Raw genomic sequence first — 14,917 nt, forward strand, 5'->3', positions numbered from 1 at the left:
ATGTTAGGAATATTAACAACAGCCCCCTAATAAATTTACTTTCATATAAAGTTTGCAATGAATTTGAAAATAATAGTAGCATTCATAAATATGAGGGGTGTTCAATGGAAAAGGTATGAAAGAAACCTGTAGGTATCATTGACATCTTTATTCAAAAGTAATCATGAAAGGCCACAGAGCATATATCCCATTGTTTCAAGAGCTGAATGATTCCCTGTTCCTGGAATTTCTGTGGCTGTGGCAGGAGCCAGACCTCCGCTGTGTCCTTCAGTTCATCGTCTGAGTTGAAGCACTTCCATTTGAGCTGCTTTTTTAGCAGACAAAACACACGGAAGTTGCAGGATGGTGAGTCCGGGCTGTAGGGCAGACAAGCATTATCGTGGAGCAGAATCACTCCCTCCGTGAGCAGCCCAGGCCATTTGCTCATGATGGACTTACATAGACTATGGAGTGTCTCACCATACATGTCAGTGTTCATGGTTTCTCCATGCTCGAAGAATTCGATGAGTATCTAGCATTGGACAGTGAAAAACATGGTGAGCATCATGCTGGCTGCTGAGTTCATGGCTTTGAAATTTTTAGGGGGAGGTGATGATGCTACATTAGTGTCCCTAGATATCTCACTATGTTACCCCAAAGCAGCCTGACCAGGTTTCAACTGATTTAGTTGTTATGACGTTGTCAACAACTCAACATTACTCTTGCCATAAAATATTTTAAAGGTGCTGACAAAGAATGAAACTTTTAAGAAAAAATTACTTCATTTCTACTTGACAACTCCTTCTACACCATAGATGAATTTCTGAGGAGACAGTATGTGTGTGATTGGTTTACATTTATCAAATTTTGTTTTAGATAAAGTTTAAAATATAAATGGCCTTGTTTTTAGAGAGAAAACTTGCCTTGCCTGTAAACCTAGTGATCCATATTATGGGGAATGGTCACAAATAGGATCCATGGATTACATAGAAAATTAAACTAAATGGGCAGCAATTCAACAAACATAAAGAAGCAATCTTAGCTGCTATGGGGTGAATGATTCTTTGGGTGAAACATTCATTAATAGGCAGCCCCTGAGGCACATGATACACCCAGCTGTATTATTATTATTATTATTATTACCTAATAATGTGAGGCTGCTTTGGAGTTCATTGTATGTCAATAGCTGTTTATGGGAATTCCATGGAACTTTTAAAAACTTCTGTAAAGGTGTAGTGTAATAGAACAGATTTCAAATTTTCCTTCAGAAAAAATTGTTTTTCAGTATTTTAATTCCACAGTGTTGCACAAGAGAGATTGTCCTCTCTGTTTTCTGGTGTTATTTGCCATTTACACGATATAAAGACTCCCTTTCTTACTAGGCTAATTACTGTTCAGCTCTACAGGGCCTTTATACTGAAATGTTTCCCCACACCACCTAGTATTGTCTTTCTATGTGTGTGAGTAACTGTATGTTCACTGTTGTGGGTAAATACATACAGCGTACACGTGAAACTGATAGCGATTACATGCTTCCTCTGTTGTAGAAATCTGCTCCAGATGCTGCAGATAGTGTGTTGAGCTGAAAGTGGTAACCAAAGTACGGAGAAATAGTCTTCGGGGCTCTGTTGCATAGCAATCAGATTGCTTTCAGTTCTGAGAAGTGTCCAGTTACTATTGTGGATTTGAATGACCCATGAAGTGACTTCTTTTCCAAAGGAAACATCGAACTATTTCACTAGAACTGAACGCTCCCGTCGGAACTGTTCTCAGCTGGTGTTTATTAGTAAATCACAATAGCAGTATATCACTGGGTGTATAATAAGACGTACCTTCTTGAAATGAACAATATTTTATTGTTCTATTAACTGATTTCCTTCCATATGCACTTATACACTCCTGGAAATTGAAATAAGAACACCGTGAATTCATTGTCCCAGGAAGGGGAAACTTTATTGACACATTCCTGGGGTCAGATACATCTCATGATCACACTGACAGAACCACAGGCACATAGACACAGGCAACAGAGCATGCACAATGTCGGCACTAGTACAGTGTATATCCACCTTTCGCAGCAATGCAGGCTGCTATTCTCCCATGGAGACGATCGTAGAGATGCTGGATGTAGTCCTGTGGAACGGCTTGCCATGCCATTTCCACCTGGCGCCTCAGTTGGACCAGCGTTCGTGCTGGACGTCCAGACCGCGTGAGACGACGCTTCATCCAATCCCAAACATGCTCAATGGGGGACAGATCCGGAGATCTTGCTAGCCAGGGTAGTTGACTTACACCTTCTAGAGCACGTTGGGTGGCACGGGATACATGCGGACGTGCATTGTCCTGTTGGAACAGCAAGTTCCCTTGCCGGTCTAGGAATGGTAGAACGATGGGTTCGATGACGGTTTGGATGTACCGTGCACTATTCAGTGTCCCCTCGACGATCACCAGTGGTGTACGGCCAGTGTAGGAGATCGCTCCCCACACCATGATGCCGGGTGTTGGCCCTGTGTGCCTCGGTCGTATGCAGTCCTGATTGTGGCGCTCACCTGCACAGCGCCAAACACGCATACGACCATCATTGGCACCAAGGCAGAAGCGACTCTCATCGCTGAAGACGACACGTCTCCATTCGTCCCTCCATTCACGCCTGTCGCGACACCACTGGAGGCGGGCTGCACGATGTTGGGGCGTGAGCGGAACACGGCCTAACGGTGTGCGGGACCGTAGCCCAGCTTCATGGAGATGGTTGCGAATGGTCCTCGCCGATACCCCAGGAGCAACAGTGTCCCTAATTTGCTGGGAAGTGGCGGTGCGGTCCCCTATGGCACTGCGTAGGATCCTACGGTCTTGGCGTGCATCCGTGCGTCGCTGCGGTCCGGTCCCAGGTCGACGGGCACGTGCACCTTCCGCCGACCACTGGCGACAACATCGATGTACTGTGGAGGCCTCACGCCCCACGTGTTGAGCAATTCGGTGGTACGTCCACCCGGCCTCCCGCATGCCCACTATACGCCCTCGCTCAAAGTCCGTCAACTGCACATACGGTTCACGTCCACGCTGTCACGGCATGCTACCAGTGTTAAAGACTGCGATGGAGCTCTGTATGCCACGGCAAACTGGCTGACACTGACGGCGGCGGTGCACAAATGCTGCGCAGCTAGCGCCATTCGACGGCCAACACCGCGGTTCCTGGTGTGTCCGCTGTGCCGTGTGTGTGATCATTGCTTGTACAGCCCTCTCGCAGTGTCCGGAGCAAGTATGGTGGGTCTGACACACCGGTGTCAGTGTGTTCGTTTTTCCATTTCCAGGAGTGTATTTTACAATGTGAATCAAAAACTCGCAATGGCGTCGATTTTTTTCATCACAAGAATGGCTCTCTTCCCCTCAAATTACTATTAACAAGAACAAAAAACTCTATATCCTAAGAATAATTATGTGAGCGCTGACCGCCACAGAGTAATAAACAATATCTTTGTCTCTCTCTCGCACTGTCACAGCAAGTTACGCTGCATGATACATCATAACGGCCTGGTCATTATGGTTACTGTAAATTACCAATTTTGCTCTTAACAGACAAGTAATCAAATCTTTATGCTGTATCAAGGAGAGCATTGAGAATGTGACCTGTTATCTAAAAGAAATTAACCGAGCAAATTGGTAGCACAAAAAGACTTATCTTTTTGCTCATCCAGTTTGAGTTGCAGTATATTCAATTCCCAGATGTATTACATACACTTTTAATATTGAATCACTGATCATTGGTATTTTAAAAATTACTTTTGTTTAACATATTTTTCATGCAACCCTCCTTTTTAATTATTGATATTAAACATCTCCAGATGACATCTACTCTCCATGAGATCTGGCATACCACTGCCTCTCAACATAACTTCTCACATAGATTGTCTTTACAAAGCTTATGTCTGCCGAAGTTGGAGCCAAAACAAACATTAAAGATACAACTCAAAGTTTGAAACTGAATTAATGTACAAAATGCAATATAAACTTTAATATAATTAAATATTGGTATTTGATTTTAAAATGACATTTTCATCATAGACTGCATATATTTATTGTAAATCTCATTATTGCGATTTCAGATTGAAGCCATTATCATCTGGTTTAGATGTTGAAACACAGCATTTGTCAGCATGAATAAAAGAAATAAAATGGATGTGAGCTTGTATGGCTCTTATCAGTGTTCACTATGTCCACATGAAATCATTTTATGGTGTGTGTAACAAATGGTGTTAGGAACTGTAGATGCTGACATCAATTTTATATCTGTGACAGCTGCTGTTTTGCAGCATTTAAATCACTTGGTAGTTACTTAAAACCAAAATTGCAATAGTGGAATTGGCAATAATGGCAAAAATGTGACCATTCAGAGAATTAAATATGATTATTTGAAAATGTTTCAGTTGATTGTTTGATGTTACTCATTGAATGACTTCTTTCAATTTATATGTTTTTGAATAAAATATAGAAAAATTAGAATTCGACTGAAATATATCTTGTTACAAAACTGACCTGGACTGACAGAACAACTCTCATTTATCAAGTACGCAATATGTCACCTCTCAGGAAATTTTACAACTTAACTTTCCAGTACTATAAATCACAAAAATAGCAAACGGGCCAATATGCCTTGAAATCCTATACTAAAAAGAGCAACAATGCCATCATTGGAATCCTATTCAGAAGAGATTGATATCCCACTCATTGGCAATCTCCCACTGATTGGAGCTATGTATTAAACAATATTCCACATTTCAAAGTTATGTACCGAACAGACCGATGTGCCGTACCTCAAAATCCTCAAATAGACTGATACCCCTAATATCGTTATAGCACTCATCTATCCATACATCCTGATTTTAGCTATTATTTCTGTGTTGCTGGATGCTCTTCATGCCACTGTATTATCTATAAATGAATAGCATCCAGTTTTTATGTAATCTTTCTGGAAACCAGCTGTCATTTGCCCAGAAGAATGTGGAAAACTATCTAAAATTTGTGCTTAATACTGACTGGTGTTTCAAGTCTGCGGTTGTTAATACAGTGTATTCATTCAGTCTGAGTCTAGCTCACTTCGCTGCCTCACACCCTACCTGTCCCAGTTTTGTGAAGGCAACAGTAAATATGATTTTGAGCTTCGATATTTACCTGTAAGTACATATTCTGCAAACCACTGTGAAGTACATGGCAGAAGGTACTTAGCATTGTACTGCATGTTAGGGTGTCTTCCTCCTTCAGTCACGTTTGGATCTCAGGAAGAATGACTGCTTAAATGCCTCTGTTCATGTTGTGATTAGTCTAACCTTGTCTTTGTGGTCCCTACAGATGCAATAGGAGGGGGAATGGAGAATTTCTCTAGGTTTTTCATTAACTACTGGTTCTTGGAAGTATGTGTCCTTGGGATAATTGTCATCAGTACACAAATGTCTGTCAATTCAGGTTTTTCATCATTTCCAGGATACTCTCCTGTGAGGCAAACAAACCTGTGACCATTTGTCCTGCTCTTCCTTGGATGCATTCAGTGTGCCCTGTTAGTCGTATTTGCCATTGTCCCCTCCCCGCTCGCATACACATGATATTTTCACATGGGGTGCACAAGTGATTGGTAACCAGTCTCCTCCATAAACTGGCTGCATTTTTTCAGTATCCTGCCAATGAATCAAAGTCTACCATCTGCCTTACCTATCACTGAGCCCATTTAATATCCCTGCAAATTGTTACATTAAGGTGTTTATTTACTGATACTAATTGTGACTCATTGATGTTATAGTATACTTTTTTGTGAAATAACCGTTTTATATTCCTGAACATTTAAAACAAGTTAACAGTCTTTGCATCACTTTTAAATCTTATCGTGAGCTGACTGGTTATTTGTGCAGTTTTTTTCAAATAGTAATTCTATATAGAAGACTGCATCATATGCAAAAAGTCTGAGGTTATATTAATTTTGTCTGCCAGGTCATTTTTATACAGTCCAGGTCACTTATATGAAGTATGAACAAAAATGTCCCAACATGATTCCCGGATGAACATCTGAAGTTACTTCTACATCTGTTGATGAGTTTCCACACATAGTCTGTCCTCTTTCCTCCGTATCCCCTCCGTACCAAGAAATCCTCAACCCAGTCACAATTTTGTTTAATACCCTATATACTTTGTTAAAATATGTGTTGGCTTTATACTGAGTCAAATGCTTTTTAGGACTCGAGAAATACTGTGTCCATCTGAAAGGTTTCATCCAAAGCTTTCAGGATGTTGCATGAGAAAAGGGCAAGCTGGATTTTCCATGATCACATGATCAGTGTATTTTCAGATTCATTGATGATTTGCATGAAGGAGCTCATTCTGTTCAAGATATATTAATATGTTTGATCTAATAATATAGTCTTAAGATTGTACAACAGATGGATGTCAGTAAGATTTATGGATCATGTCTGCTGCTCTTCTTTTAGACAAGTGTGACATGTACTTTTCCCTATCACTGGGCACAGCTGTTTTATTTGAGGGATCTACGGTGTATTATAGTTGAAATGGAAGCTACTTTGCTGCAAATTCAGTAGATATCAAATGTGACAGGAATTGCATTGGGCTCTGTAGACTTGTTTAATTTTAGCTATTGTAGCTCCTTCTCAACACCACTGACTCTGATATATGTATTCCACATCTTTGCAGTGGCACGACAATGGGCAGTACTCCTGTACTATTAATTGTGTGAAAAAATACTGACTCCATCATCAGGCCACTGACAGTTTGTCATGTCATTCTTTGCCATATGGTGTAATTTAGATGTTATGTGGAGGTCCATGCGGTCAGCACTATGTGGAGGTCAATGCGGTCAGCACTCTGCTCTTTCGGCTTTCTAGACCTTAGAGATGCTACTTCTCATTCAAGTAGTTCCTCAGTTGACATCACAAGACTGAGTGGATCCCAATTGCTGTCCTCCCACCAGTGGAATATTCCTGTCAGTACTGGGAACTGAACCTGGGTCCTCCAAATGGCAGTTACGATTCTCTGACCACTCAGCTAATAGGATGAACCACTATCCTTTGTATGAGGGTACAGATTCTGGAATAGACTCCCATTTGGATCTCTAGGAGAGAACTACCATAGGGGCGGTTACCATGAGGAAAAAATTTGAATAACCAACGAAAAGGTGATGTTCTAAGAGTCAGGGCATGGAATGTCAGAAGTGTGAATGCAGTAGGGAAGCTAGAAAATCTGAAAATGGAAATGCTAAGGCTCAATCTAGATAGAGTGGGTGCCAGGAAGTGAAATGGAAACAAGACAAGGATTTCTGGTCAGATGAGTATAGAGTAACATCAGCAGCAGGAGAAAACGGTATAATGGAGTAGGATTCGTTATGAATAGAAAGGTAGGGCAGAGAGTGAGTTACTTTGAACAATTCAGTGATAGGTTCGTTCTTAACAGAAGCGAAAACACACCAACAGCAACAACAATAGTTCAGGTGCATATGCCAATGTTGTAAGCTGAAGATGAAGAGATATAGAAAGTATATCAATATTGAACAGGTAATTCAGTATTTAAAGGGAGATGATACTCTAATAGTCATGGGGGATTGGAATGCAGTTGTAGGGGAAGGAATAGAAGGAAAGGTTATAAGAGAATATGGGCTTGGTACTAGGAATGAGAGAGGAGAAAGACTAATTGAATTCTGCAATAAATTTCAGCCAGTAATAGCGAATACTGTGTTCAAGAATCACAAGAGGAGGAGGTATACTTGGAAAAGGCCAGGAGATATGGGAAGATTTCAGTAAGATTACATCTTGGTCAGGTAGAGATTTTAAAATCAGGTACTGAATTGCAAGGCCTACGAATGGACAGATAGACTCATATCACAGTGTAGTAGTGATGAAGAGTAAGCTGAATTTTAAGAGACTAGTCAGGAATAATCAGTGTGCAAAGAAGTGGTACATGGAAGTATTGAGGAATGAAGAGAGATGCTTTAAGTTCTCTAACGGCCTAGATACTGTGATAAGGAATGGCTCAATAGGCAGTTCAGTTGAAGAGGAATGGAAATCTCTAAAAAGAGCAGTAACAGATGCTGGAAAGAAAAACATGGATACAAAGAAAGTAACTGTGAATAATCCATGGGTAGCAGGAGAATACTTCAGCTGATCAAAGAAAGAAGGAAGGACAAAAGTGTTCAAGGAGATTCAGGAACACAGAAATAAAAGTCACAAATGAAATGAATAGGAAGCGCACGGAAGCTAAGGTGAAATGGTTGCATGAAAAATGAGAAGAAATCGAAAAAGAAATGATTGTCAGAAGGACTGACTCAGCATATACTAAAGTCAAAACAACCTTAGGTGAAATTAAAAACAAGGGTGGTGACATTAAGAGTGCAACTGAAATTCCACTGTTAAATGCAGAGGAGAGGGTGGATGGCTGGAAATAGTACACTGAAGCCCTCTATGAGGACAAAGACTTGTCTGACGAAGAGAGAGAAAAAGAAACAGGAGTTGATATAGAAGAGATAGGGAATCCAGTCTTAAAATCAGAATTTAAAAGAGCTTTGGAAGACTTAAGATTGAATAAGGCAGAAGGGATGGGTAACATCCCATCAGAATTTCTAAAGTCATTGGTAAAAATGGCATTGAAAGGACTATTCACGTTGATGTGTAGAATGTATCAGTCTGGCAATATACTACCTGACTTCAAAACACATTTTCAAAAAACATTTTCAAAAAACAATATCCATATAGTTCTGAAGCCAAGAAGAGTGACTTATCGCATAGTCAGGTTAACAACTCATGCCTCCTAGTTACTGACAAGAAAAATGTACAGAAGAATGGAAAAGAAAATTGAGGATTTGTTAGATACTATCAGTTCTGACATTGTGATTGATAATGGACACAAGACTAAAGAAAAATCAAGACACGTTCATAGGATTTGTCGACCTGGAAAAGTGTTCAACAATGTCAAATGGTGCAAGATGTTCGAAATTCTGAGAAAAATAGGGGTAAGCTATAGGGAAAGACAGGTAATGTACTATATGTACAAGAGCCAAGAGAGAACAAGAACAAAGTGCTCAAGTTAAAAAGGGGCAAAAAACAGGGATGTATTCATTTGCCCGTACTGTTCAATCTGTACGTTGAAGAAGCAATGATGGAAATAAAAGAAATGTTCAAGAGTGAAATTAAAATTCGAGGTCAAAGATAAGATTTGTTGATGATATTGCTGTCCTGAGTGGAAGTGAAGAAGAATTACAGTATCTGCTGAATGGAATGAACAGTCTAATGAGTACAGAATATGAACTGAGAGTAAGTCAAAGAAAGACAAAAGTAATGAGAAGCAGCAGAAATGAGAACAACGAGAAACTAAACATCAGGATTGGTGATCACGAAGTAGATGAACTTTAAGAATTCTGCTACCTAGGCAGCAAAATTACCCATGACGGGTGGAGCAAAGACATCAAAAGCAGACTAGCACTGGCTAAAAGAACATTCCTGGCCAAGAGAAATCTACTAGTATCAAACATAGACTTTAATTTGAGGAAGAAATTTCTGAGAATGTATGTTTGAAGCACAGCATTGTATGGTAGTGAAAAATGGTCAGAGGGAACTGTAGAGGGTAAAAACTGTAGAATAAGACAGATTGGAATACATCAAGCAAATAATTGAGCACATAGTTTGTAAGTGTTACTCTGAGATGGAGAGATTGGCACAGGAGAGGATTATCTTGAAAGTTAATATTTCTTATCTATTACTTCTCATATCTTCGTCGAAAAGTTGTATATTTTATATGATGCTTATTTATATGTATTTAGATTTACAAAGGTTGAGCATATTCCTGTGGAAACTGTACTCTTCACTCATCTGACATTGAGCATGTCGTATCCTCGTCGCCACTGTAGGGTCTTGTACCGCGAGGGAGAGGATGTTATGTGTGGCCAGTAGCCTCTTTCTACAACAGAAATGCACACGTGGATTAATATGGTTATCTATTTACATGAACTGAATACTTAACTAGAATAGAGTCCATGTGTTGTGGAATAAGCTCACCAGTAATAGTCCTCTTGCAAGAAATATTGGTAATCCTGCTATTACAAAATTTAGTCTCACTGCTATACTTGCTATAGTCTCTAAACTGGTCACTATGTACTATAGTAGCCAGTGACCCCTCTGCGAATAACTGACAGACACCAAACTGGTGTGTCAGTTAGTGGCCAGCTGCTGCGGCTGAACAGTTCTAGGCGCTTCAGTCTGGAACCGTGCGGCTGCTACTGTCGCAGGTTTGAATCCTGCCTCGGGCAAGGATGTGTGTGATGTCCTTAGCTTGGTTAGGTTTAAGTAGTTCTAAGTCTAGGGGACTGATGACCTCAGATGTTAAGTCCCATAGTGCTTAGAGCCATTTTTTTGTCACTTAGTGAGGTCCTCCGGTCGGTGGTGGTGACATAAATACATGCTGTTGAAGTGGTGTTGACGGCGTGTTGGTTGTCGGGTTATCTCTGGCCTCTCTTGAGATAGGCGCACTTGATCCAACACATGCTATCAATCTTCCCACTTCATTTCTGCTGACCGGTGTGCTGGCGACAGTTTATGCCAGCACAGAGCATAAAACAGGCAATACTGATATGATGTCTGTGAACTGTTGCGTATTACCCCCTACATATGGATTACCTTTGTCTGGGATTAATTATTTTCACTGTACCATAGGATGTGCAGTGTATTGTAAAGGTGTTTGAATATTTTTGACAATGGATTGCTGTTCATTGTATTCTTAAAGAATAATTGCTATACACGCTTACTTTGAACTGTCCACTCTTGCTCTATGTGCTGGTGCTCTACCTCTTGCAGGTGTGCTTAAGGCTGGATCCACTTGAACTGCAGTCAGAGGTAATACCTGGACTTGTAGCATTATGTCAAGATGTTGCCTGGGAAGTCCGGTCTGCAGCTTGCGAACAGCTAGCTCACGCTGCTAGTTGCTTTCGATCATCGCCACTCCTGCTTAGCACTCTCTGCGAGCTAGGAGCTGATGAATCTGAAGCGGTAGGTATTATTATAGTTATGCAAAGCTGAATGTCATGTATTTATGGCAGACTGTTACAGCTTGAGTGCCTGCATGGGGCAACTGGGCACCTGTGGCTAGAATTTGACAAACAGTTCACACACAGGCAGTCAGGCAGCCAGGCTGTAGTCTACACTAACTTACTGTATGCCTCATCTGAGTACCTGCAGGAAGGGGTGTGCAGATGGTTGCACATGCAGCAGAACAAGGTTGGAACATGGTAGAATAGGCCTGCTAGGTGGGTAGCCCACTCATTCCCCGTGGGCAAACTGGAAGGCAGTGTCCATGCCCCTTAGGATAGAGTTGGCACAGCCTGATCTAGGGATGTGACTTTCTTACTAAGATCCTTATGCTTTCATATGACTAGAAAACAGAAATATTGTGAAACTCAGTTTCAGTGCATTTTTGTTAGACAGTTTTAATCACCAATAGTGAATATCAAATACAGTGTGTTTGTAAATTCCCATTACAAGCTTCTAGAACTTGTAGAGGGGAGTAAGTACATAATATTTTGAATAGCAACTCATGTCCAGACACATACTGTTTCTGTTGTATGACGGTTTCAGTTCAGATGTTTAACTTGTCCACAACTGCTCGAGGAATTGAATTAGGCATGACACAGTCTAATTATTAGGCAACAGTTCAAAAGGAAACATAATGGAACAGCCATTTATCATTTAAGCACATTTTTGTATTAACACTTAAACATTATGTGTTTACATTATTCCAAAACCAAAGAGAACTCAGATATTGTTCGTACAGGACTGTACTGATGCACTACAACATCACGTGACCATCTGATGGAGTACACTTCACCCTGTTTACTGTATTGCATACCAGATCAACCAACTCTTGAGACTTTTCTCTTTCCCTTAGCAGAAGTGGATGCATTACTCATCTGAATTGAAACTGCCATAGAACAGAAACAATGTGTTTTCGGACATAGGTTCCTGTTAGAAAAATTATGTACTTGCTCCCGTCTACGAGTCCTAGAGGTTTCCAACAGGTTTTTCTGAACACCCTTTATTATTGAACAAATGTTCTAGAATAGCTTCCTTGGTTATAGTAACAATTTTTAGTGTTAAGTGTGACTGTTGTAATCGGCAATGGGATACAGAATAACTTAGATTTTTATACGTTCCTGGAGGAAACAAAAGCAGCCTACATATAGCAAATTTCAAATACTATAATGGTAGATTTATGTTAAGGACCCAGACTGTGAAGCTAATTAATGTTGATTACATTTATTAATTGTAAGGTAATTGCACTTGAGTGCAGCATTCACAATGATTTTCATAATTAAAGGGATTAGAAGTTCCAATTGCAAGTGCAGTAGTGTTCGTAACAAGCATTTCAGTTACTTAAAATGTTCTATTTGGACCACAACTATTTAGTTACAGTTAATCTTCACAAACACAATTACAAAACAATCAGTATCTTTCCTTTCTTATGATTGAAGTAAAAAACGGTAGTATGCCCATTATATTTATAAAGCCTTTTGGAGTCATTTTTCCTATTGCTTTAGGATTTATTACTCTCAAAAAGAATGTTGGCAAGCAGACAGTGATGGAAACAATTAAGTGCTTGTCATTGCCAGGCAATTAAGCCAACAGGAAATAACAATGATATTACAACAGGCAATATACCAATGATAGATGTGATGGCAGTATCGGCTGACTGCATGGTGAGAGTTGGCTGACAGCATGTTGTGGTGGCAGGCATAATGCGGAGGTGGCTGTTTATTTAAACTCTGGGCTGTACTGGATCTCGGACAAGAGTGGAAATGTCACGTAATGATTGCTATAGTGCTCAGAAGAAAAGAAGTCTTGAGCGATCTCCATGCAGTAATTCAAATGCCGAGCACTGGGGTGAAAAGCAGAGAGTCCTACACTAGGAGCTCTCTCCCCTAATGTTCTGCAGAGTTTCCTGTGAATGTGTCTACATGTTTGATTGTCCAGCGTATGCTCTTTATGTCACCAATCAAATTATTTGGTAAAACCAGTTTTTGTTGCTGTTGATACTTTGTAATGCCCCATTTTCCCATAATAAAGAACATGCTTTCTAAGACTGTTCCTCTCTAAAAGCATTTCATCATTAGTGCAAAATTTTTTTAGGAAGCAATGTGTTAGATATTCACTGCACACCTCGCTACACTTAATTTGTTGTCAGACTTGCAGTTTGGGTTCAAGAAGGAAGTAACATTAGAAAATGCTATTTATTCTTTTGTGTGTGAGACGCTAGCAGAACTAAACTATTTGTCGAGATCAGTAAGCATTTTATTTGGCTTAAGAAAAGCATTTGATTGCATGGACCATGCAGAACTTTTGCATACGTTGGGGCATTTTGGGGTCAGGAGAAAGATTCAGCAATAGTTCACTTCATATCTGGTAAGTGGGAAGCTGAATATTGTCCTCCAGTGTCAACAAACAGAGGGGAGATATAAGTCTGCTTGGGGTCTTGTAAAGTGCGGAGTATCATAGAATTCATTTCTCAGTCTGCTGTTTTTCTTCATATATATCAAGATTTTCCGCTAAACATAACAGATGATTAAAAAAAAAGTTTTACTGCTGACATAAATATTTGTGACAGACATGGAGTGTAATGCAAATGATGTAGCTAATGACAGTCAGTAAATCAGCACATGGCTTTCAGGAAACAAATTAATTCATAACTGCAATCGGAACACAATGCATAGAGTTTCTAATGTGGAACTCATATAAAAGCAAAATTTCATTGCACAAAGGTGGTCACACAGTGAGGTCACCCATCGTAAAGTCTTAGCACAGACGGTAAATAAAAATCATTTTTGGAAGTATAAATATTGTTTGGAAAGTTCTGGCAGAGTATAAATAAATAATTTAGGAGTGAAGGTAACAACTCACTGAATAGTAGAGACTTCGAGTCAGTGACAGGTGTATTGGAAGTATCTTATTCAAGATCTTGTGCAGAAATCTTTTCCTGCCATCTTCACTATAAGAATAATCTTCATTGACTCAGACATTGAAATGGGAAGCCTTGTTTGCTTTCACTCTATTGTTTGCTAGGGTATGATATTTTAGGGCAAGTCTGTGTACTCAGCAAGAATATTCTTAGTCCAGAAAAGGGCAGCAGACAGATCAGCAGTGTCAGTTCATGAACTTTTTGTAGGCTGTTGTTCTGGTTTGTCAGGATTCTAACTCTGCCAGCTTTGACAAACAGTGTACTCCAGCATGAAATTTGTTGTTAACAACATTTACTCATTCAGAAGAAACTGCAACATCCATTTATCAAACACTAGATGGAAAAAGATTTACATTTGGGTAACAATTCTTTTAGTATTGTACAGGAAAGTGTACACTACATAGTAGTGTTCATTTTCAGTAGGCTTCCAACAGGTCTGAAAAAAAGAGCAATAAACCCCATGTCTTCAAATATTGGTTGAAAGATTTCCTTGTATGATACTCTTTCCATTCTGTACGGCAGTTCCTTACATTAATGGAGAACTTTTTTCTATAGTTTCAATGTTCACTGAATTTGCTTTATTGAAATTTGTTAAAAGGGTGGGGAACTCAGTGTAGTCAGGTTCTTTGTATGATTTCTCTTTATGGTTATTATGAGACTATTAACTTGTTTATAGTATATGAATCCCATGAATCTATAAATGCAAGTGTCATTTGTGTTGTGTCCCAGGTACAAACTACCAAATGGAAAGTTGGAATTAATTACAACTTAGAAGATTTATTCTGAAAAGAAGGTGAAACATAACTCAGCATAATTACTCATTTCCAGGTTCGTAGCCAAAGTTCGTCTCCCGTAAGCACTATCACAGTAACATAATTGTGACTTTGAGGAGACCTGCTCTGTACTCCAGGAGGCCCACCAGACAACTCCCATTCCGGGCCATGTCGAC

The 14,917-nt window shown here is 39.8% G+C and overlaps 1 protein-coding gene across 2 annotated transcripts in view; it reads left to right on the forward strand.

The window, feature by feature from the left end:
* LOC126416169 (uncharacterized) overlaps positions 1–14,917 on the forward strand; it is a 288,059-nt gene that overhangs the window by 45,632 nt on the left and 227,510 nt on the right. For both annotated transcript variants that reach the window (XM_050083741.1, XM_050083740.1), the window contains exon 5: positions 10,818–11,009. In XM_050083741.1, coding sequence (XP_049939698.1) covers positions 10,818–11,009 — 192 coding nt within the window. The remainder of the gene's footprint in view (positions 1–10,817; positions 11,010–14,917) is intronic.

The sequence above is a fragment of the Schistocerca serialis genome, chromosome 8 (assembly GCF_023864345.2).
Source record: "Schistocerca serialis cubense isolate TAMUIC-IGC-003099 chromosome 8, iqSchSeri2.2, whole genome shotgun sequence".
Classification (NCBI taxonomy): Eukaryota; Metazoa; Arthropoda; class Insecta; order Orthoptera; family Acrididae; genus Schistocerca; species Schistocerca serialis.